The sequence below is a fragment of the Mixophyes fleayi genome, chromosome 9 (genome assembly GCF_038048845.1).
Source record: "Mixophyes fleayi isolate aMixFle1 chromosome 9, aMixFle1.hap1, whole genome shotgun sequence".
NCBI classification, from domain to species: domain Eukaryota; kingdom Metazoa; phylum Chordata; class Amphibia; order Anura; family Limnodynastidae; genus Mixophyes; species Mixophyes fleayi.
In genome coordinates this window covers 61,160,061-61,181,850 of record NC_134410.1, presented here as the reverse complement: position 1 = coordinate 61,181,850, position 21,790 = coordinate 61,160,061, and the positions used below count along the sequence as shown (strand labels likewise).

The 21,790-nt window shown below is 38.1% G+C and overlaps 1 protein-coding gene across 2 annotated transcripts in view; it reads left to right on the top strand.

Annotated features, from left to right (window-relative positions):
* Positions 1-1,222: 1,222 nt before the first annotated feature.
* LOC142100692 (ras-like protein family member 11A-like) overlaps positions 1,223-21,790 on the top strand; it is a 70,331-nt gene continuing 49,763 nt past the window's right edge. Inside the window, exons 1-5 of one of the 2 annotated variants that reach the window (XM_075184420.1) lie at positions 1,223-1,253; positions 3,198-3,263; positions 7,225-7,348; positions 10,316-10,372; positions 13,564-13,646. In XM_075184420.1, the coding sequence (XP_075040521.1) occupies positions 7,228-7,348; positions 10,316-10,372; positions 13,564-13,646 (261 nt within the window). In that variant the 5' untranslated portion in view covers positions 1,223-1,253; positions 3,198-3,263; positions 7,225-7,227. Of the gene's footprint in view, positions 1,254-2,928; positions 3,264-7,224; positions 7,349-10,315; positions 10,373-13,563; positions 13,647-21,790 lie in introns of those variants that run through there. The other variant, XM_075184419.1, reaches the window with a different exon arrangement.

Genomic DNA, 21,790 nt, shown 5'->3' with positions numbered 1-21,790 from the left:
AGCTTTCCAGATAAGGATTTTTTTGTCCTTCCATTTGGAGCACTGTGCATGAAATATACTATATAACATATCCAATGTTTCTGTGTTAAACCAAAGTGCCTCTGGCATTCCTCTCCTCAATAAATGATTGAACAGTGCTCCTCATAGTGATTGTAAGAAGACATTATCACTGAGCAGCAATTGTTTTTGCTTCATGGTCTTCAGAGCTTTGGATAGCAGGTTTCTGGGTGAAAGATACAATACCTATTCTCCAAATTTTGCATCAGTCATTCCATTATTAAAGTTGAAAGCCACCAGAAGGAGGGTGCCAAGATTAAAGATGAAGGGACAGCCTTCCTGCTGCAGTACCTAATGAAGAGATTTGTGAGGGAAAATTGATTTTGTATTTGGTGTTCAACAATCTCTTTTCTTAACTAGATGAGCTGATGTACCACGGACAGCAACATCCCACAATAATGTAATCAGCTATCACTCACTTATTCGTAGAAATGAAACACCAACCCATGTTTTGTTGACTGATAGAATTTATTAACTTTACACCGCTGTTGCTAAGTATCTTAAATATAACTATATTTTTTATTATCTGTTTACGGTGTACTTTTAGGGTCTGATGTACAGTTGGATGTAATTTACACTGTGTAAATTGTATCCCATAATTTACACAGGATTCCAAGTTGGACGGATCACTCAAAATATTATGCAAATTGCAGAAACACACCCCTATATCTGCCTTATGGGCCGGGGTGCATGATACACTTAAGTGTATCAGTCACAGCGGCCCTGTAAAATAAATAAATGAATGTTAGAAGAAACAAATCATGCTTCTACACCCCAAACAGCACAAGGGTTGGTTTAGCTGATTGGGATGGAGTGCACAGCTATTTTTAAAATTTAGTTCTTTTTTTACTCCTTTTTTTTTAAAAAGGTCTGTTGCACCAGGAGAAAGCACCTGCAAAAGATACATCCAGTGTCGGACTGGCCCAGCGGGATCCCGGGGAAATAGCCGGTAGGCCCCACTGTCCGATGGTCCGGCCCCCCAGAATTCCCAGGCCCCCTCGGAGATGTAAGTGTAGGAGCAGCCTGTGTTGCTGGTTAAACAGAGGAGCTTCCTGCTCAGGCTGGAACTCCTCACTGTCTCCTATCACCCCCTGTGCTATGCTCTGATTGGCTGACACAGTCACTCAGCCAATCAGAGCAGACACGCCCCCTACCCACACTGCCATGAAGGAAGCAAAGCAGGAAAGTTAAGAAAGGTGAGATGTGTCTGTATGTATGAGAGGATGCGTGTCAGTGTGTATGTTAAATGTATTAGTGTGTGTGTGTGTCTGTATGTATGATAAATGCATTAGTGTGTGTGTGTGTGTGTGTGTGTGTGTCTGTGTCTGTGTCTGTATGTATGATAAATGTATTAGTGTGTGTCTGTATGTATGAGAGAATGTGTGTCAATGTGTATGATAAATGTATTAGTGTATGTCTGTGTCTGTATGTATGATAAATGCATTAGTGTGTGTGTGTATGAGAGAGAATGTGTGTCAGTGTGTATGATAAATGCATTAGTGTGTGTGTGTCTGTATGTATGATAAATGTTTTAGTGTGTGTGTGTGTGTGTGTGTCTGTATGTATGATAAATGTATTAGTGTGTGTGTGTATGAGAGAGAATCTGTGTCAGTGTGTATGATAAATGTATTAGTGTGTGTCTGTGTCTGTATGTATTACAAATGTATTAGTGTGTGTGTGTGTGTGTGTGTATGAGAGAGAATGTGTGTCAGTGTGTATGATAAATGTATCAGTGTGTGTGTGTCTGTACGTATGATAAATGTATCAGTGTGTGTGTGTATGAGAGAGAATGTGTGTCAGTGTGTATGATAAATGTATTAGTGTGTGTCTATGTCTGTATGTATGATAAATGTATTAGTGTGTGTCTATGTCTGTATGTATGATAAATGTATTAGTGTGTGTCTGTGTCTGTACGTATGATAAATGTATCAGTGTGTGTGTGTGTGTGTGTGTGTGTGTGTGAGAGAATGTGTGTCAGTGTGTATGATAAACGTATTAGTGTGTGTCTATATCTATATGTATGATAAATGTATTAGTGTGTGTGTATATATGAGAGATAATGTGTGTCAGTGTGTATGATAAATGTATAAGTGTGTGTGTATGTATGAGAGAGAATATGTGTCAGTGTGTGTGATAAATGTATTAGTGTGTATGTATGAGAGAATGTGTGTCAGTGTGTATGATAAATGTATTAGTGTGTGTGTCTGTGTCTGTATGATAAGTGTGTTAGTGTGTGTATGTATGAGGGAATGTGTGCCAGTGTGTATGATAAATGTATTAGTATGTCTGTGTTTATGAGAAATGTGTGTATGAGAGAGGGGGTTGAGTCAGGGTGTATGAGAAATTAATTTGTGTGTGTTATGGTAATGTGGGTGCTATGTGTGTGTGGACAATGGGGCTTGTGGCAATGTAATAGGGGTGAGGACGGGGGGGGCTGTTATAAGTTAAATAGTGGTGATACAGGGGGGCTTTTATAAGTGAAATGGGGGGCAGGGCTTGTTATAAGTGAAAGGGGGGGTGAGGGCAAGGGGGCCTGTTATAAGTGAAATGGAGGGTGAGGGCAGGGGGGCTTGTTATAAGTGAAAAGGGGAGGTGAGGACAGGGGGGCTTGTTATAAGCAAAATGGGGAGAGGGCAGGGGGCTTGTGGTAATATAATGTGGGTGTGAAGTAGGTGGTGGCTAATGTGTGCACTTTTATTTGTGGGGTGATGGGCTAATTTAATTTAATAGTGGGGTCTATTAAATTAAGATGAGGTGGCAGGATTTTTAATGCTGGGGTGGTTTGGGGCTATTAATTGAACATGGGGTTAAGTTTGGGCAGGAGGGCTATTTATTAAATGTGAATGTGAATTATTTAATGTCAGAGATGGTGGTGGGAAATGGTTATATTTATTAAACTTAAATGCTATTTATTGCTAGGCCTGTTTGGAGGTAGGGAAATAGGTGTATTTATTAAATGCGGATACTATTTATTTAATGTCGGGGCTGGTTGGAGGGAAATAGATCTATTTATCAAATGTGAATACTATTATTTTAATGTTGGGGCTGGAGGGAGGCCTAATTATTAAATGTGTGTACTATTGATTTAGTGCCAGGGCTGGTTGGAGTTTTCTAAATGTCATGTTCCCATTTTTTTCCAGATAGGACATCCAACATTGCAGGATCCAGACAAGCAGCATCTAAGCTAAAGACACCAGCAGCCAAAGGTCAGGAAAGTGACAAGAAAAGGACACACATACAGTAGGCGCACACACACACTGGGCCCCACCTAATATTTATGTGGCCCCGTCTACATAATGTCACTTTCAGGCTTTTTTTCCAGGGCCACTTTAAGTTCTCAATCTCTGCCCGTTCCTATGTAGGTGGGACCCACCCAAGTCCAAAATTTGCAAGTGTAAGTCACCTGCACCTTTCAGAGTCGCACACATCATGACGTTGCGATGCTGGCAGCATGTAGGAGCTGCGAGGACCCTGCCCAGCCGACCACAGAGAGGGGAGATGAAACAGAGGTAAGTCACATTTACTTTATTTTATTATACTTTTTTTTTTTGCTTTTTTTGCAAACTTGACAATGTTCCCTTTTTACCTGGGGGAGTAGCCTGTTCTTGGCATAAAATGAATTGGAGGCACTACTCTGTGGCATAATATTATTTGGGGGCACTACTCTGTAGCATAATATGATTTGGAGACATTGTGTGGCATAACATGATGCACACTTATCATGATTTGTGGCATAAATTGAACTGGGGTACTACCGCATGGCATAATATAATTTGGGGGCATTACTGTGTGGCATAATATGATTTGGGGGCATTACTGTGTGGCATAGAATGATTTGGGGGAATTACTGTGTGGCATAATATGATTTGTGGCATAAATTGAACAATGTGGCATAAATTGAACTGGAGCACTATCGTATGGCATAATATGATTTGGGGGCATTCCTGTGTGGCATAATATGATTTGGGGGCTTTACTGTGTGGCATAATATGATTTGGGGGCATTACTGTGTGGCATAGAATGATTTGGGGGAATTACTGTGTGGCATAGAATGATTTGGGGGCATTACTGTGTGGCATAGTATGATTTGGGGCATTACTGTGTGGCATAATATGATTTGGGGGCATTACTGTGTGGCATAATATGATTTGGGGGCATTACTGTGTGGCATAGAATGATTTGGGGGCATTACTGTGTGGCTTAGTATGATTTGGGGGCATTACTGTGTGACATATTATGATTTGTGGCATAAATTGAACAATGTGCCATAAATTGAACTGGGGCACTACTGTGTGGCATAATATGTTCCATTATTATTAATAATATATATATAATATAAAATATAAATGCACAATTGGCACATCTGGGCTTGATTAGATATTAGCCAACCCCTGATCTGCAGCAAAGGTAATTCCCATGGAGCCAAGGTTGGGGGTGGCACTGTATATTCTCACTAAGGGTAGTAATAGTATGGTTAATTGTAACTATTCTGAGACAGTGTATCTCTTCTTGTATATGTGTTTTGTGTGTGTTGTCAATTTTTGTCTTTCTTTGAAACATTATTTTTTCATATTTGTCTGTTTCATTATAATATCTACATACCTTCCATTACCTATGTAGTGCTTTTAGGGCACTGTCCCGCTGCCCTGAAACTCAGGACTTCTGTTTTGCCTGCCCGGAGATATGTCACACTTCTTTGAGCAGGCAGTCTACACTTCTGTCGATGGTGTACTCAACAATGAAAGTTTTTTGCTGTAGGGGAGTAGCCAGTGCTTTTCACACTCACACGCACCCTTTAAACGTGAGAGCTATTGATTTAACATTGAGACTGATTGGGGAAGGGGGCTAGAGTGTGCCCTCATTGCTAGGCTTTCCATATTTAATGTACATATCTCTTTTTCAAAGGAGGACCCCAACATTCCAGGGTCCAGACAGCAGAGGCGGGCTGGACCGGGGGGCAGCAGGCACCCGGGCCGCTCAGTCTAACGGCTGTTCGGGCCGGCCGCCTCCCCCCATCCCCCCCGTGGATGAAATAATCTAGCAATATCACCGGCGGCCATGTCAGCGTAAAGGCGGCTGCATCACGTGACACACGATGCGGCCGCGTCATTATGACGTGGCCGCATCGCGTGTCACGTGATGCGGCCACCTGTGCGCCCCCGGGCCGAAAACTGCCAGCCCGCGCCTGCCAGACAGCAACTGAGCTTAAGACATCAGCAGCAGCAGGTAGTGAACGCTGCACGAACAAGTAGGAGAGAGCAGGACAGTCTGGCAACTGTTCTAATTCTAGTGGAGCAAGACTTTGTCCCGACCTAAAAGGTGGGGCCTAGACTATGCAGTCAGTCTTTATATATACACTGCATTCTTTATATAGTACACTATGCCGCTAGCCATGCCCTTCATGGGCTGACCACTCCCCCTCTAGAGTCTGGTCTCGCCTCTGTGGTGGCTGGCCACACAGCCTCTGGTGCGCCCCTACCGTTGCAGTCCCCCGTGGGCCCTTCATGCCCCAGTCTGACACTGGATACGTCTCTTAGAGACCTATCTGCGGCTGCTTTCAACTCAGCATTGCATGTAAAGTGTGTGAACACGCCATTACAATCCTTGGGTCGCCAGCTACCTTCCCCGTTCCACCTCTCTAAGTGCAGAGATGTGCAAGGGGGAGATCCGTCTCAGTCGGAGTGCAAACTGAGACGAATCCTTGGCTAAAAGTGCTTTTTGCGCTGATCAGTTGGACTTGCGGCCGACATTACATCAGGCCCTTATTTTTCACAGAAAGGTTGACTAGAAATTAAAAAAAAAAGCTTGCACTATTATAATATGCAGAATTCAACTTATAACAAACATATCACAAGAATAAGTGGTGAATGATGCTATTTTGTTTGTAAAAATGAAATGCTGATTCATGTTTTTAAACTAAGATGTATATTATTTTAGGTCAAACAAATGTGCAAGATGCTCTGACAAAGACCATGGCCTTATCTGTGTGGAGTTTGTATGTTCTCCCCGTGTTTGCGTGGGTTTCCTCCGGGTGCTTCGGTTTCCTCCCACATTCCAAAAAAACATACTGGTAGGTTAATTGGCTGCTATCAAAATTGACCCTAGTCTCTCTCTCTCTCTCTCTCTCTCTCTCTCTCTCTTTTTCTCTCTCTCTGTCTGTGTGTGTGTTAGGGAATTTAGACTGTAAGCTCCAATGGGGCAGGGACTGATGTGGGTGAGTTCTCTGTGCAGCGCTGCGGAATCAGTGGCGCTATATAAATAAATGGTGATGGTGATGAAAGTCTATCATCAGTGGGCAAGTCTTTAATACTGAATTTTGTTGCAGTCTGTGAAAGGCTGCATGTTTTACAACTGACTCACAGACCCTGGGTCTTTATTGTTCTCTGTCTCCCTCTAGCAGGGCGTCTCAGAAGAATAAGGATTAAATCATTGAAGCTTGAACTCTTTCCCATACTGAAAATACAACAGTTTTATTTAACCATTTCTTTACACAATATCAAATGCTGTGTACCAGGCTTTGGAAGTCAAAACTACAGTAATTGTTCACTGTGTTTAAAATATACTAGCGTGTAAACTGAATGCATACATGGAGCAGTTTTTATAGCTTGTTGACAGTTTTACAGATTTTGTATTAGTTATTTGTAATAAACCTGTCTAGGGACATTATAAAAGACAGCTCTTTCTGCCAAATATATTTAGTGTATGTATAATTCTAATATACTAACAATATAGTTTAAGAAAGAAGCTGGAGTAAGAAAACAGCAGTGATTTTATGTACATACAGTATATGTTAGTGTTTACATGTTCCTTAATTTGTTGCACTCTTGTACAATCTTCAGAAAGAATAGGGATGTATAGAAAGTTATCTAAAAAATAAGTTATCTGAGGAGATACAGTTAAAATCACCGTTTCCCAGATCCCCTCCCCATGGAATGTCAAAGGAAACGTTGTGATTGGCTGATGGGTGTAGGAATCAGTTTTCACTCAAGCTGGGAGAGAAAAGTTTCCTTCTGCCTTTGAACAAGTCCCTCAGTTTGCGGACAGTAGGGTCTTGCTTGGGGAGGTCTTAGCAGCTTGACCTACTTCCAAACAATGTTATTAGCTTCCAGAAGCTGTGGAACTTGATAATAAGACTACATCATCCTCACTGGATAATTGTCCTTGTAGACTATGTCCCAGTATTCCCACAACTATCTACTAGTTCCTATCCCTGAATACCCTCTCTTGGACTGTGATCCTAACAGGAACATAAAGATTGTGGTTCTGGGGAGCAGTGGTGTTGGAAAAACAGGTAAGACTGCAAGTCCCTCTAGTTGATATTATATACTCTTATCTAATTTAATGTTGTTTTAGACCAGTTTACTTTGTGTATTAAATAATCTTCTCTGCTAACAGTAACAAAAGAAATGTAGAGCATCAAACTCTATTTTAAATGTTCTATAGTATAGTAATGATAAGGGTTTCTGCACAAGGAAGATAATGATCTTTACCATTGTTTTCAGAGTATCTATGTTGCAGTTAATTAACAGATTTTGAACGTAAACTGAAGCTGATACATCATAACTAATCTGTTATATAGAAACTTTTTAACTGTTTTGTTGACATTTTCTTGGGACACTGAGAAGGTGTTGAGGGTTATAAATGAAACTCGGCAGTGGCAATCTAACTCATTGTGAACAGCTATCCCAAACATTCTTCATATATGTTTAGGTTTTTTTTTTACATGGATAGACTACATTTCTGTGTGGAATGGAGTACAACACAAAGCACAGGGTGGATATCTTTCTAATTGTCAATTTGAATGATTATTTTTGAATTGCTATAACAGAAAAAAGTCACCACTGTCATTTAAACTATTTGAATATTTATTTCTATTAATTTTACACCAGCTGTGGAGTATAGTTATTCTGCCATGTAGCTCCAACATATTCCTCAGTACTGTACAATAAGGGATAAACGGAACATTGCATTCATGATAACAGTGCAGCAACTTATATTGAAGGTGAAGGCTAGAAGGCACTGCTCGCTGAAACTGACAATTTATGTGTTTTATGCCTCATATAACGCACATAGATCTTATAGATAAACTCCTCAACCAGTAACACAACTTTGGGAACACTAAGTTTAATATAATTTTTATTATAAGTTTAATGTTATCATTGTACTGTATAGCAAAATGTGTTTATTGTTAATATGTGTGGGTGCTTACTGTGGTATGTTCATGTCTGTATATGCATATAGAAAGCAAGCAGAAACTAGGGAACCAGTGTGTGGCATTGAACAGTTGGTACTATGCAGTATGTTATATATAATAAAGGACATTTTACAAAACACTATGTTAAGGTTTTGTTACCCCCAATTGTCAACTTTTTAAAAGAAATTTGAAAGTGGAAATAAACATACAGATCCACCACTATAAACCATGAGCAACCACATCGCAGTTGCACTTTAGTGTATGATATCTATTATTAATTGGTGAATCTTGGGATAATCTATTGCCTGCATATGCATGAATACATTGTATATACATCACAGCATGCACACAGCACCTTGTAGCAGATATGACATTATGGGCATTAAATGGGCATATGGGCATTACAGCTAGTTCAGACTTTTCAATACCAATGTAAATGTTTTATCATAAACAATGAATGATTAAAAGCAATGCAGGCTTTTTTTGTACTGGGTGTAGAGATGGTATATACGTTGTATTATCCAAATCTGAAAATAGTTTCAGTATTAAATAGTCAATGTGTATCTATAGTAATATACCAGACACGAATACATCTAGAAACTCCTCTAAAATATATATATATAGTTGGTGAGGAGTGATGTCACCTGTCACATGACTCATTCAACAGATATTTTACTGAAGATCATTGTTTAATACATAATTCCATAGTGAAATACATATATTTATAATATATCTATATTGCGGCCTTGGTTAAAAAAAACCAAAACAAAACATGTACATAATGACATCAGTAATGCAGTAATGCAGTGTAACATTGTAAAGATTTTGTATAAATTAAGTCTTTGCACAATTATTTATGCATTAAACCCATGTGTATAATCATACTAGTATGGAGTTGCAATGATTACATGACCTATGAAGTAATAGAAAAAAATTGTGCTTATTACATTGTGCAAAATTCTACTGTCACAGGGACAGGCTAGTGTAGTGTTACTGGTGACTGGTGATTTTGTTCCTGCTGCAGTTTTCCATAGTCAATTTTATTTTCAAGTGTTTTATGAACAGTTGTTCTCCTACTGAAAATTGCTATTCTTAATATTGAGTGTTTTATGGTGATTTTGAATGTGACATGCAAAGAAAAAAATCAGCTACACATAACTTCTTAAAAGCAGAATATACTCAGTGGCTCAGTGGTTAGCTCTTCTGTCTTACAGCACTGGGGTCATGAGTTCAATTCCTGAAAATTGCCTTATCTGTGAGGAGTTTGTATGTTTGTATGTTTGCCTGGGTTTCCTCTGGGTGCTCCGGTTTCTTCCCCCACTCCAAAAACATACTGGTAGGTTAACTGGCTGATCCAATGGGGCAAGGACTGATGTGAGTGAGTTCTCTGTACAGCGCTGCATGCAGAATTAGTGGCGCTATATAAATAGATGATGATAATGATGTGTGCTATTTATAAGATACCATTGATTCCAGTAGAGCTGCAGTTTCCAGCAGCGTTTTTATCCATTTGGCTTAATCACTTTGTGCAGCAATAGGCAGCAGATCGGTAAAGGCAAATCTCCACTGGAAACTGCAGCTGTATTGAAATATAAGAGCTTATTTACTCTTTGCATTCTGAACACATGTAATAAAAGGCGCACATAACATAAAAAACATATTTACTTCTATTTTTTTGTTTTGAATTATGTGTGCAAATAGAATGCATATTTTGCACTTTTCGTACATGACCTTACATTAATGAAAACAAAGCTTTTATATTTCCAACAATGCACTTTACAACCAATTCCCAGACCATAAGCGGACCAGTGTTTTATGATTAATAGGTTTCAATTAATTAATTAACAACTGCAGAAAAATCTGAAAACCTGGCCTGTCATTACCCTGTCAAAGAGACAAGTCAGACTACCCATTCTCAGAAAGACTTGTCCATGTTAATGCGCAGCCCCCAGCTGACACAGTAAAAAAAATGCGGTTAGGCACTAATTTCAGACTCAATAAATTTGTATCATCTAACCTTACAAGGCTCGCACTAACAGAGTGCTTTCTTTCTCTTTGTTCCAGCGTTGGTTGTAAGGTTTCTCACAAAGAGGTTTATTGGAGACTACGAAGCAAACACTGGTAAGTTTGAACAGAGGCTGAAGAGAAGGGTCAATTGCCCAGCATCTGGTTACAAAAAGAACTCTGCTTACAGGGAAGCATGGAGATTCCTCTCTGCCTCTTCCGTCTGATAACGATTGTTAACAGCACAGGATAAACTCATGTACAATCAATATTATCTTAAATCTCACCCATCCATTACCTAACATTGCCCTTGCCCTTGCTTTCTCTAGAGAGGAATATCTTGAGTAGTGTGTGTTTAAAATTCTGTATTCCTATTGATCCTGGAGTGTGTGAATTGTGGTTCTTGGTATAATCTTCCTATTACCTTGTAAACTATTCAACCACATCCCTTTTTTTCACCCTTTCTTTTTCTTTTCTCCGGGACAATCATCATTATCCCTCATACTGAAAAACTTCTGCTTGGAAGCTACTTGTTTAAGCCATGGTCAATTATCTTTCCTTTACTTCCTCATATTTCCCCAAGACTGCAAGTTTCAGAGTCCAAACTCTTGAATGAGTTTGTGTTTAAACAGTTGTGTTTAAATGTCTTGACATTACATTAAATAATATTAACTTGTGTCAAACAGAACTGATTCATCAGCTGGCCCAAATCGGAATGTCTTTGTGCAGACGTCATTATTACAATCTGAAACATGCTCAACAGTTATGTATTTTATAGCCTGTTAACACACAGCCGGGGAACAAATAAAGTGCATGTTTGCACACACACTTGTAGTATTAGTACATAGAAGAACACAGACTATTCATATATCTAAAATAACTGATGTGTCTTAAAGTTAATATGTCAAACATTCAGTATTTATGCTCTGGAATTTATCTTCAGTCTTCATTTGCCTCCAATAGTTCATGATTTGAGAATGTATTTACTTATGCACAGGTAAATGTTACTATTTCACTGGGCCAGTGTTTATCTCACTGGTTCTCACAGAGGGAAACTCTAAAACATGACCTGTTGGTGACAGTTTATGACTAAAATTAGGAAAATTATCGTCAAATACTATAATTTTCTGTTCGCAGTGGAAACAACATGTTACCATATAATTGCTTAATAACTAGCAAAACCCAATTAGCTGCCTTACAAATATCTTCTTGTGAGACCATGGAAAATGCTGCCCATAATACGGAGATATATTCGGGTAGAGTGGGCCATGATAAGTTCGGGAATGGTTATCTCTCTCAGACAATAGGCTGTTTGATAATTCAATGATCAATGGTCCAAGAGCAGCTGCTTGTAATCTGCAATTACAAAAAGCCTAATTCTTTTTCTGAAGGTTTTTGTAAACTCCATATACACTATATGGACAAAAGTATTTGGCCACACCTGTTAATTATTGAATTTAGGTGTTTCAATCAGATCCTTTGCCAGAGGTGTATAAAATCAAGCACCTAGCCATGCAGTCTCCATTTGCAAATTGGTCGTTCTGAAGAGCTCAATGACTTCCAGCGTGGTACTGTGATAAGATGCCATCTTTGCAATAAGACGATTTGTGAAATTTCATTCCTGCTGGATATTCAACAGTCAACTGTAAGTGATATTATTAGAAAGTGAAAGCATTTAGGAACAACAGCAATTCAGCTACGAAGCAGAAGACCACGTTAAATCACAGAGCGGGGTCAACGACTGCTAGGGCGCATGGTGCGTAAAAGTCTCCAACGCTCTTCTGATTCCATAGCTGAAGAGTTCTGAACTTCAACTGAAATTAATGTAAGCACAAAAACTGTGCGGCGGGAGCTTAATGGAATGGGTTTCCATGGCTGAGCAGCTGCATGTAAGCCTCACATCACCAAGACCAATGCCAAGCGTCAGATGGAGTGGTGTAAAGCACACTGACACTAGACTGTGGAGCAGTGGAAACATGTGCTGTGGAGTGACAAATCATTCTTCTCTGTTTGGCAGTCAGATGAGTGAGTCTGGGTTTGGTGGATACCAGGAGAATTTTACCTGCCTGACTGCCTTATGCTAACTGTGAAGTTTGGTGGAGGAGGGATAATGGTATGGGGCTGTTTTTCAGGGTATGGGCTCAGCCCCTTATCTCCAGAGGTTGTCACCGTTCTTGTTTCTGAGATTGATGAGCTGAAAAAATAACTGCAAACATATTCTTAATTAATGTGGAAAGTGATGGCATCCTTCGGAATAATGGCCTCCTTAAATCCTAATATTACCTTATCTTGATAAAAAAAAGCTTGTATACACTTCAAGGAATTGAACCTCAAGGACCATTGGCAAACCCCCATTTTGGGAACATTTCAACTTAAATAAGAGTTGGGTTTTTTTCCGCTACAGTCCTAATAAACTGTATAACCAAAGATTTTGATCTCAATGAACATTGTTCATCGCTGACAAGGAAGATACATGGACTTTTTTAGAGCTTAAACTTTTGACCTCTCCATATGTCAGTAAGTTAAAAAACACGTTTAGGCTGGAGATGAAAATGGTGAAACCTAAATGTCTGGGTCAGAATGAAAAAATCTTTTAAATTTGTGGATATTTTCCCAACTTTAACTGAAATAGCCGCTACTGACTGGTATTCCTAGGGCTATTAATTCCTTGTTTCAAATGAAGGGATTTCAAATTATGTTGTCAAAAGGCACCCTATTGAGAAAGCCAACAAGGTTCCAGTTTCAATGTGGGAACCATGGCTGTTAGGTAGGAAAGATTGTATTTCCTCCACTTCCTCTGCCTGAAGCTTCTGAAGAACCCTTTGAATGAATCAGAGGAAAATATAAACAAGACACAAATTTCAGGTCAGATATAAAGCATCTGAACCTGGGAGGAAATCATTGACATCTCGTGTTGTTAGGAGGTCCACTTTCAGAACCCCCATATTTTGGTTATCTGACTGTTACTTGACATTTATAAAATGATGACGCGATCTGATTGTTTTCAAAACATGTAGTGTATGTGCAGACAGACATAGGTGATGTTTTTATGCCCCTGTAATAACAGAATTTACCTAATGAAATTCACTTTAATGACAGTACATTAAATTAAATAGCATATGTTGTTACAGTAGTTCCAAAAGTAATATCAAAGAAGTAATGTGAATAGGTGAATGTAATGCTAATGATTTAGATGCTATTTACTGGAGTGGTCATAATGCAATAAGCCAATTAGCACAGACTAGCTAGTGCTGCTAATCGCTCCACATGATGCCACTCTGATACATTCTTGTTTTATTACTCTGCAGGTGCACTATACTCAAGAAAAGTAACAATCGATGGGGAGCAAATTTCCCTCCAAGTGCAGGACACACCTTATGTATTAATGGAGGTAAGCTGTGCGACTGTATTGATCACATGCAGCAAAGGTTTCAAGCTATAGGTAGGAAAATGTGATATTCAGGCAATATGCAATGGGTACTCACGGTACAATTTAATGGGTATTTTGTTAAAACAGAAAAATAGAAATTGGTGATTAGCTTGAACCTAGCAAAACCATACAAAAGAGTTTTTACAACCTTTGTTCCAGAGGCATGAGCTTACCAGTGTTTTAATATTTCTTAAATAACAGACTGTCAGTTATTAACTGATGTATGTATTAGCTGATGATGGTTTATATCAGATATCTCTTGTTTTACAACATTTAAAAAAAAATGCAGAAAGGACCAAAGACTCATAAGATCTCCTTTAAGAACCATTTTTGGATGGTATAGAGCAGGAAATATACTGTGCAATAATGACTTCTTGATTTAGTGTTTTTTTGTTGAAGGTGAGACGCTTGTTTATTTGCATGTTCTAATAATAATGGGCCTGATTCATTAAGGAACTTAAATTAAGAAGTTTCTTATTTAAGTCTCCTGGACAAAACTATGTTACAATGTAAGGGGTGAAAACTAGTTTTCTGTTTTGCACATAAGTTAAATACTGTCTGTTTTTTCATGTAGCACACAAATATTAACTTTAAATTTCAGTGTACAAATAAGCTATCAAGTATTTGTCTTTATCTTTATGTGTTTTTATCTGTTGTTTTTATTTTCATTTGTTAGATTTCCCCCGTACTTCACCTTACTAAGGCTAGGTACACACCTGAGGTTTTTCAGCCAATTATCTGCCAATCATCCGATAAATAACACATATGGCGCTAGTGTGTATAGTGACATGATGAACAACAGTCATTCCAAAGTGACGATTGTCGTTTCATTTGGTGGATCATACTGTTTAATAATCTCGTTCCAATCACCTTCCAATCATGTAGTGTGTATGAACTCACGATCATGATCTCCATAGAGTTTACAGAGTCATGGTCTTTTCAGCCGATGCCGGCAATGAACATATCCTGGTGACTAAATGTAGAGTGTGCTGTAGATGGAATAATTCATTAATTTGTTCCGAGACTGAATATTTTGTTTCAGAGTCACAAAAGCTAACAAAATTCATTATGACATGGGGATAGCTATAAAAGGTGGTTAATCAGTGTGACAGGAATGAATGAATGCATATTGTGCTGTCATTCTCTAAACGACTATAGGACCAGATGAAGAGCACAGATCTGAAGGTAAATCGTATGTAGTGTGTATGCATGAATCGCTGGACTGGTCGGACCTTCAGTTGTAGGTACAATCGTAGATAACAGATTGGTCGGAAAATTCTCCAGTGTGTACCTAGCTTAAGACTTTTCCTTTTGTTTTCAGACATGTCAATACCCAAAATAAATCCACCAATTTTCATTGAAGCTAAAACAAAATAAAGAAAAGATACTTTTGTAGTTAAGTAGAGAATTTAATCTTAAATGGCTAGTTGCCCTTACAAATTCAAAGATATTTTTATTTTTTCAAATACCCACTTATCTGAAATCTCTTAGATAGAGGTTTGTTGATATGGGAGCTATAGGGCTTTGATCAACAACTATATCATGAGAACATATAGCTTACATGCATAACTGCAATGCAGCATGCATGTAGTGGAAAGGTAGTAGCTGTTATCATGATGGGTAGAGAGAAACATACCTGCCTACTTCCTTGGAATGTTTAGGAGACTCCCAAATTTCGGGGAGTTCTCCCGGAGTCCCGGAAGAGTAAGCCACCCTCCCAGATCCCTCCCAATTTTCTTGCAAAGTGAGCAGGGTCGTAATGACACTATTTTCTGTGAATCCCGTCACTATGGCCCCACCCCCTGTTGCACAATGGCACAAATCATTGAGATATCCCAGATGGGGTTTTATAAAAAGTAGGTAAGTATTGAGGAGTTTTCAAATGGAAAATAAGTACATAAGAGTAAATACAAATGTGCTAATGCAAATTAGAGATAACCAATTTTCATTGAGACAGTGTGTACATATCATGCACTACCCAGCAGCAGAGAGTTTGTAGAAATTGTTTTACAATGCTGGAAAATACTGTATTGCTAAATGAACCCCATATATCTTTATGTTTACACGTTGTTGAAAGATATGACTTTCATAAGGAAAAATCAACTATTTATATGGAACTGTAGTCTCAAATCCTCAGCCCCTGCCAGCAATCTGACATTACGGCTATGGACACCGTGACCTCTTCAGATCTGGCAGCATCATATTGACATCTTGGAAATATTATTGAAATCATCTAATCTCAGATCACTGTATTTGATTCCAGTTTTTTAAAAAGGAAGTTTAGTTGTAATCAGATTATCAAAAATGTACCAAAGAATGAAGGGCTATTGTAAAGTACTGCTTATCTTTTTCTGCAAAGTAAAATGATCTGTAGACAGTGCTGATAAAATCTGCTGTAGTGCTCAGTGATTGGTCTGTATTGCAAGAAAAAATAGAATTGTAAATCATTATATTTTATATCTGCGTACTTTTCACTTCCAGAACGTGTGAAGGCAAAGTAAGAAAAGAAGAGGTGAATGAGGCCTGATCACATCATTTGTGTCATCAAGTAGTTATTGCAGTTGAGTAAAGCCCACCCAGCTCAGCTCAGTAAACACTGAGGAGGAAACTCAACTCAGTGCAAACTCCCGTAGGAGATTTGCGCAATTCCGCGTGCGAGTGAAAATCAGCGATGTTGTATTGCCCTAACATCCTGCTGAGCCTCATCACCAGAGGCTCTGATGGGACATCGCTTGGAACTGAGTGTCCATAGCATGACACAGTTTGCATCATCACACTACTACCACTCAGGGCCTGATTCATTAAGAAGTGTAACTGGCGTTTCTTTGCGTATAGTGCGCACAATTACTCTGCACATGCCTAGGACCGGACCATACTCTACAGACTGCAGCAGTGTTCAATTCACCTTTGAGCGCAAAGGACACTTATGACAGCCTACTATTTCAGGGAGGGAACAGGGTGGAGAATGGGCGTATGCCTGTAGTCAGTGTACAGTAAAGGCATGCCAAGCTCCAGCACAGGCAGCAGCATTCAGTTCAGTATCACTTGCTTCAGATTACAGCTCTAGACTAAGTGCCAATAACTAGTGATGGCGGCTGAGTATGTATGCTAGAACATGTGTTTGCAATCAAGAGCAACTTGTATTTGTACTTGTATTTTATGTAGAGTAGACATTAATTACATCTTAATAAATGTTTTTCATGGGGACAATTATTTTAAAAAAACAGCAACTTTTTTTTATTTTTTTTTAATGTTTTGTCATTCATGACTATGGTCCTGATTCATTAAGGAAAGTTAAGCAAAAGTAAGTAAGTAAGGCAAAACCATGTTGCATTGAAGGGGAAGGAAAATTTAAAATGTGATGGCAGATTTATATTTGGGATAGGGCATGTCCTAGATCAACTTTCAATTTCAGTGTACAAATAAGCTATCAAGTGTTTGTGTGCTACATGAAAAAACAGTCAGTATTTTCCTTATGTGAAAAATAATAAACTAATTTGCACCCCTTGCATTACAACATGGTTTTGTCCAGAAAACTTGAGTAAGAAAACTTACTCAATTTTTTGCTTAACTTTTCTTAATGAACCAGGCCCTATATTATTAACAGGTAACATTAATTTGATAGAGTTTTGTTGTGCGTTCTTTTGTGAGGTTAAATTCTTCATATGAATTTGCCGTATCCTGCAGTGTCCTGTCTAGTAGAGCAGAGCTCACCTTCACCCCTATCCAACACCACACATACCTTCAAATTCGCTCCTTGTTGACTACTACCATGCGTATACCCGTTTCACGTACATTTTTAACAAAAACGCACATTACGTTAGTTTTGTGTACCTTAATGAATCAGGCCCTCAGTGTTTACAGAGATGGTTGGTGATTGATTATTATTGCATTATGTCCCTGCCTTCCATGCGACAGCTAAGCAGGATTCAGGAGGATTGTCTGCTCTTATAGAAGTCCCCTGACATTCCGGAAGTGTAGACAACTGTAAATATGTTTTCTTTTCCTTCCCCTCCTTAGTCAAACAAGTAACAAATATTTCCAAGTCAATCACATATTTGTTTACAAAAAGCTTGCAGAACTTTCAGTTTCAGGGTTATAACTGTGACATGTTGTTCTAATGTAAAATGGATCATGTAATATTTACAAATGGTGTAATTATACAAACATTGTCATATCGGGACATAGAGTAAAATCGTGTCATAAATTAGGGCAAGCCTGGGTAGATGCAGAAAATGCATTGTGTGTCTTTGTCTAGAAGCCATATGGAGTTACTTTTACTTTAAAAAGTCCATGATTTCAGTGACTGGGTAAAGACATATAAAGAAATGTACATGTTGTAATAGCTGGGTGAATGCATGGCCACAAATGGTTGCAGTTACTACAGATACAGAGACCTTGAACATCGTGCTCTTCATGTACATTTTAGGAAGCAGCTGACAGAAAGTGGAAAGTGCTGTTATATCAGTCTCAGTCCCAGCACATGGAAATGATTGTACAGTCCCATCAGATATCAGAACACTTTAAATCTCTCTGTCAGCATTGAGGTTAATGACACATTAAACTTCTCTTGGGAGAAGATCCAACTGGAATAACCATACCAATTCCCAGAAAATGAAGAAGGGCCATATCTTAATTGTAATTAGCCAGACATGAGTCACTGGAATGTCTTGTTTATAGTGGGTGCTGGACTGACTTAGTATCCTTGTATATATAAGTGCATTTTGTATGTTTATTGTTAAAATCTGAATCATCTGGACATAAGTCATACATCTTTATTTAAGCCTGTGTATGTCGTGTATACCCAAGAACAATGTGAACAGAGGACAGAAATGTACAGAGATAAAGCTGCAGACAGTAACAAGTATTTGAAGAGATGCCACTTGTACAGGATTAGGGGTCCAGTGAAAACAGAAGTGCGTTGCCAATGGTACTAGCCAAGTTGTTTTCTGTTTACAGGGTGCCAGTGTCCTCTAGATCAGTGAGTTCTTAACCTATGGGGCACCTTGTTCTTAAAACGAGTATTCAAAAAACTGTTAATCGTTTTTAATATTGTTATTCTGCATCATTCCCAAATTCCATACTTGTTATCTGTACTAAAAATAATATACCCAAGTAAACGACAGTAAAGTGATTAAAAAGAAAGACAGCATTAGTTCCAAACTTAACTGAGCTGATTTGCCAGAGCACTCTGGGTTCTGGCCAAAAAAAAGTTTAGAACGCCTGGTGTAGATTCTAGCATAGTGCAATTGTTGGTGCATGACAAAATGGATTTAGGCTGGAATCCAACACTTGCCACTTGAACAATAGTACACACAGGTCTGTGCAGGAATCCAGGAAACTTACGACACACTTCAACAGCTGAATGTACTGGACTTGTGCACTTGGGCACAAGTACAATAGACATTTAACAAATAACAGTGGATTAACTTTTGTTGTGTTAAGGCTGGGAAAGCATGTAGAAATTGTAAGTGGAGACAGAGGCCCATACAGGAGACAATAGTACACAGAGAAAAGATTCATAGCTGGGATAGGACAAAATAGGGAAAGGAAACCATATAAAAGGGAAAAAAACAATTATAGTATAGATTTAGAGAAAGTATAGAAAAACTTCTGTTGTACAATAGTTGCACAAAAAACTCAAGTACAGTAGTACACATGTATACAAATATTTCAATATCAGTAGAATATTATAAATAAGTTAAATTTCTTAATATAAACAAAAATATGATGACATTAGGTTACAGCATTAATTACAGTATGTAAATGATTTAAGTAAACAAATCATGAATTCAATATTGTAAAACATAAAATATGGATTTATCTACCAAGATTCCCACTTGTAATTATATTTTCTTTTTATGCATTTCAGAGATTCAGTTAACTGACCTTGTCTTTTTACTTATGTAATGATTCCCAATATCTACTCAAATGATAGAAAAAAACACTAATAACATTAATATGTAGTATAGAATAGATGTCCTTCCTGCGCTCCTATAGGATAGGGGAGAGGATGGGGAATGCAGCCCGATTCTCTTGGGAATACCCACTAAAATTCCCAAAGTTACAGACAATAGAACAGAAGTTTGGAATAAGGCGCAACTGGGAAGGTAATGAAATGAACAGGTTTTCTGAGTATCACAACATGAATGGATTTCATCAATGGTAGCATGTAAAATATAATAAATCGTCCATAGTCACAATATGAAATGTATAAAGTCCCAATATGCAATCTTTTCAGGTCACCTGAATGTGATTCCAAATAATCACTCGATATACTCCCATCCGTTTCTCCCAGGATCCACCATACAGTTCATATAAATACGGAAGACAAGAAGAAACAAGGATTCCCTTGTAGTGTAGTATTCCAATATAAAAATATTTTTGTGAATAACAATAAAATACACTTACATTTAGTAAGGGTAACAATTCACATCAGGGTATCTTTCACACGCGATTGGGCTCCTGCTCACATGCTGCAGCGCGATCGTGTCTACATACAATCTTCCAGGCTCAGTTGTCCCAGTAACCAAACGGAAAGTAAGAGAAGACAAAAGTCCCCAAATAGTGTAGTATTCCAGTATAAAAATGTTTAATGAACAACAATAAAATTGCACTTACATTCGATAAAGATAACAGTGCACATCAGGGTATCTTTCAAACGCGGCTAAGCTCCTGCTCACACGCTGTAGCGTAATCGTGTCTCCGTTGCAACTTCCGGAAGTTGTGATACTCAGAAAACCTGTTCATTTCATTACCTTCCCAGTTGCGCCTTATTCCAAACTTCTGTTCTAATAACATTAATATGTTTTCTTTGTAGCATTTGACTGGAGCTTGAATAAGGCTAAGGGTCCTAATACAACAATGAGTTTTTCAATGGCAAAGTTTAATTGGCTCAGATATACATAAAAGATTGACTGAGGAAATATACTCTAATAAAAGTTGCAAGACAAAATGGTAAATTTTTACAAATATTTAAAATAAATACTGTTGCAAGTGCATACTGTATGGCAACAACATTTCTAGAAATAAAAGGTAATCCACATGTTTATATAACAAAGCATTGGAAGTAATAACGGAGAATAAGAGAGCGTTTAAATAGGTAAAACTAGAAGAGGCTGACAAAAAGTATGGAAATAAGAGGAATGTAATAAAATATGTAAAAATGATCAAGTCTAATACCATAATATTTTTAAATACATAAAGAGCTTGAAAAATATATATTATTATATTGGACCATGTGTCAACATGGGCATGCGTGACGATTGGGTGTTAATCAAAACATAACCACTTAGTGTGTCTAATAATTACAACACCCCCCAAAATGATATCTCACACTCACTATTAACTACTCGGTTTTGACACAACTAAGGGGTAAATGTATCAAGCTGAGAGTTTCTGGCGGGTTTGAAAAGTGGAGATGTTGCTGCCTATAGCAACCAATCAGATTCTAGGGCCTGATTCATTAAGGATCTTAAATGAAGAGGATCCTTATTTCAGTCTCCTGGATAAAACCATGTTACAATGCAAGGGGTGCAAATGAGTGTTCTGTTTTGCACATAAGTTAAATACTGACTGTTTTTTCATGTAACACACAAATACTTGATAGCTTATTTGTACACTGAAATTTAAAGTTGATATTTGTGTGCTACATGAAAAACAGACAGTATTTAACTTATGTGCAAAACAGAATACTAATTTGCACCCCTTGCAATGTAACATGGTTTTGTCCAGGAGACTGAAATAAGGATCCTCTTCATTTAAGATCCTTAATGAATCAGGCCCCTAGTTATCATCATTGTACAAAATGATAACTAGACTCTGATTGGTTGCTATGGCAACATCTCCACTTTTCAAAACCACCGGAAACTCTCAGCTTGATACATTTACCTTTAAGATTTAGTTTTAGAGCTGACTTCTCTCAAAACTCAATCTCAGGATAACAAACTGACATACAGAAGTACAAATGCAAAATAGTTTATTAAAATAAACAGGAATAAAAACATATTTTTCATATCATCAGTTTCCTGGGGGAAGACTAGAATGTGGCAGCTTCTCAGTAGCAGGGTGACCCCAAAAACTGAATTTTCTAACATCATATTAAT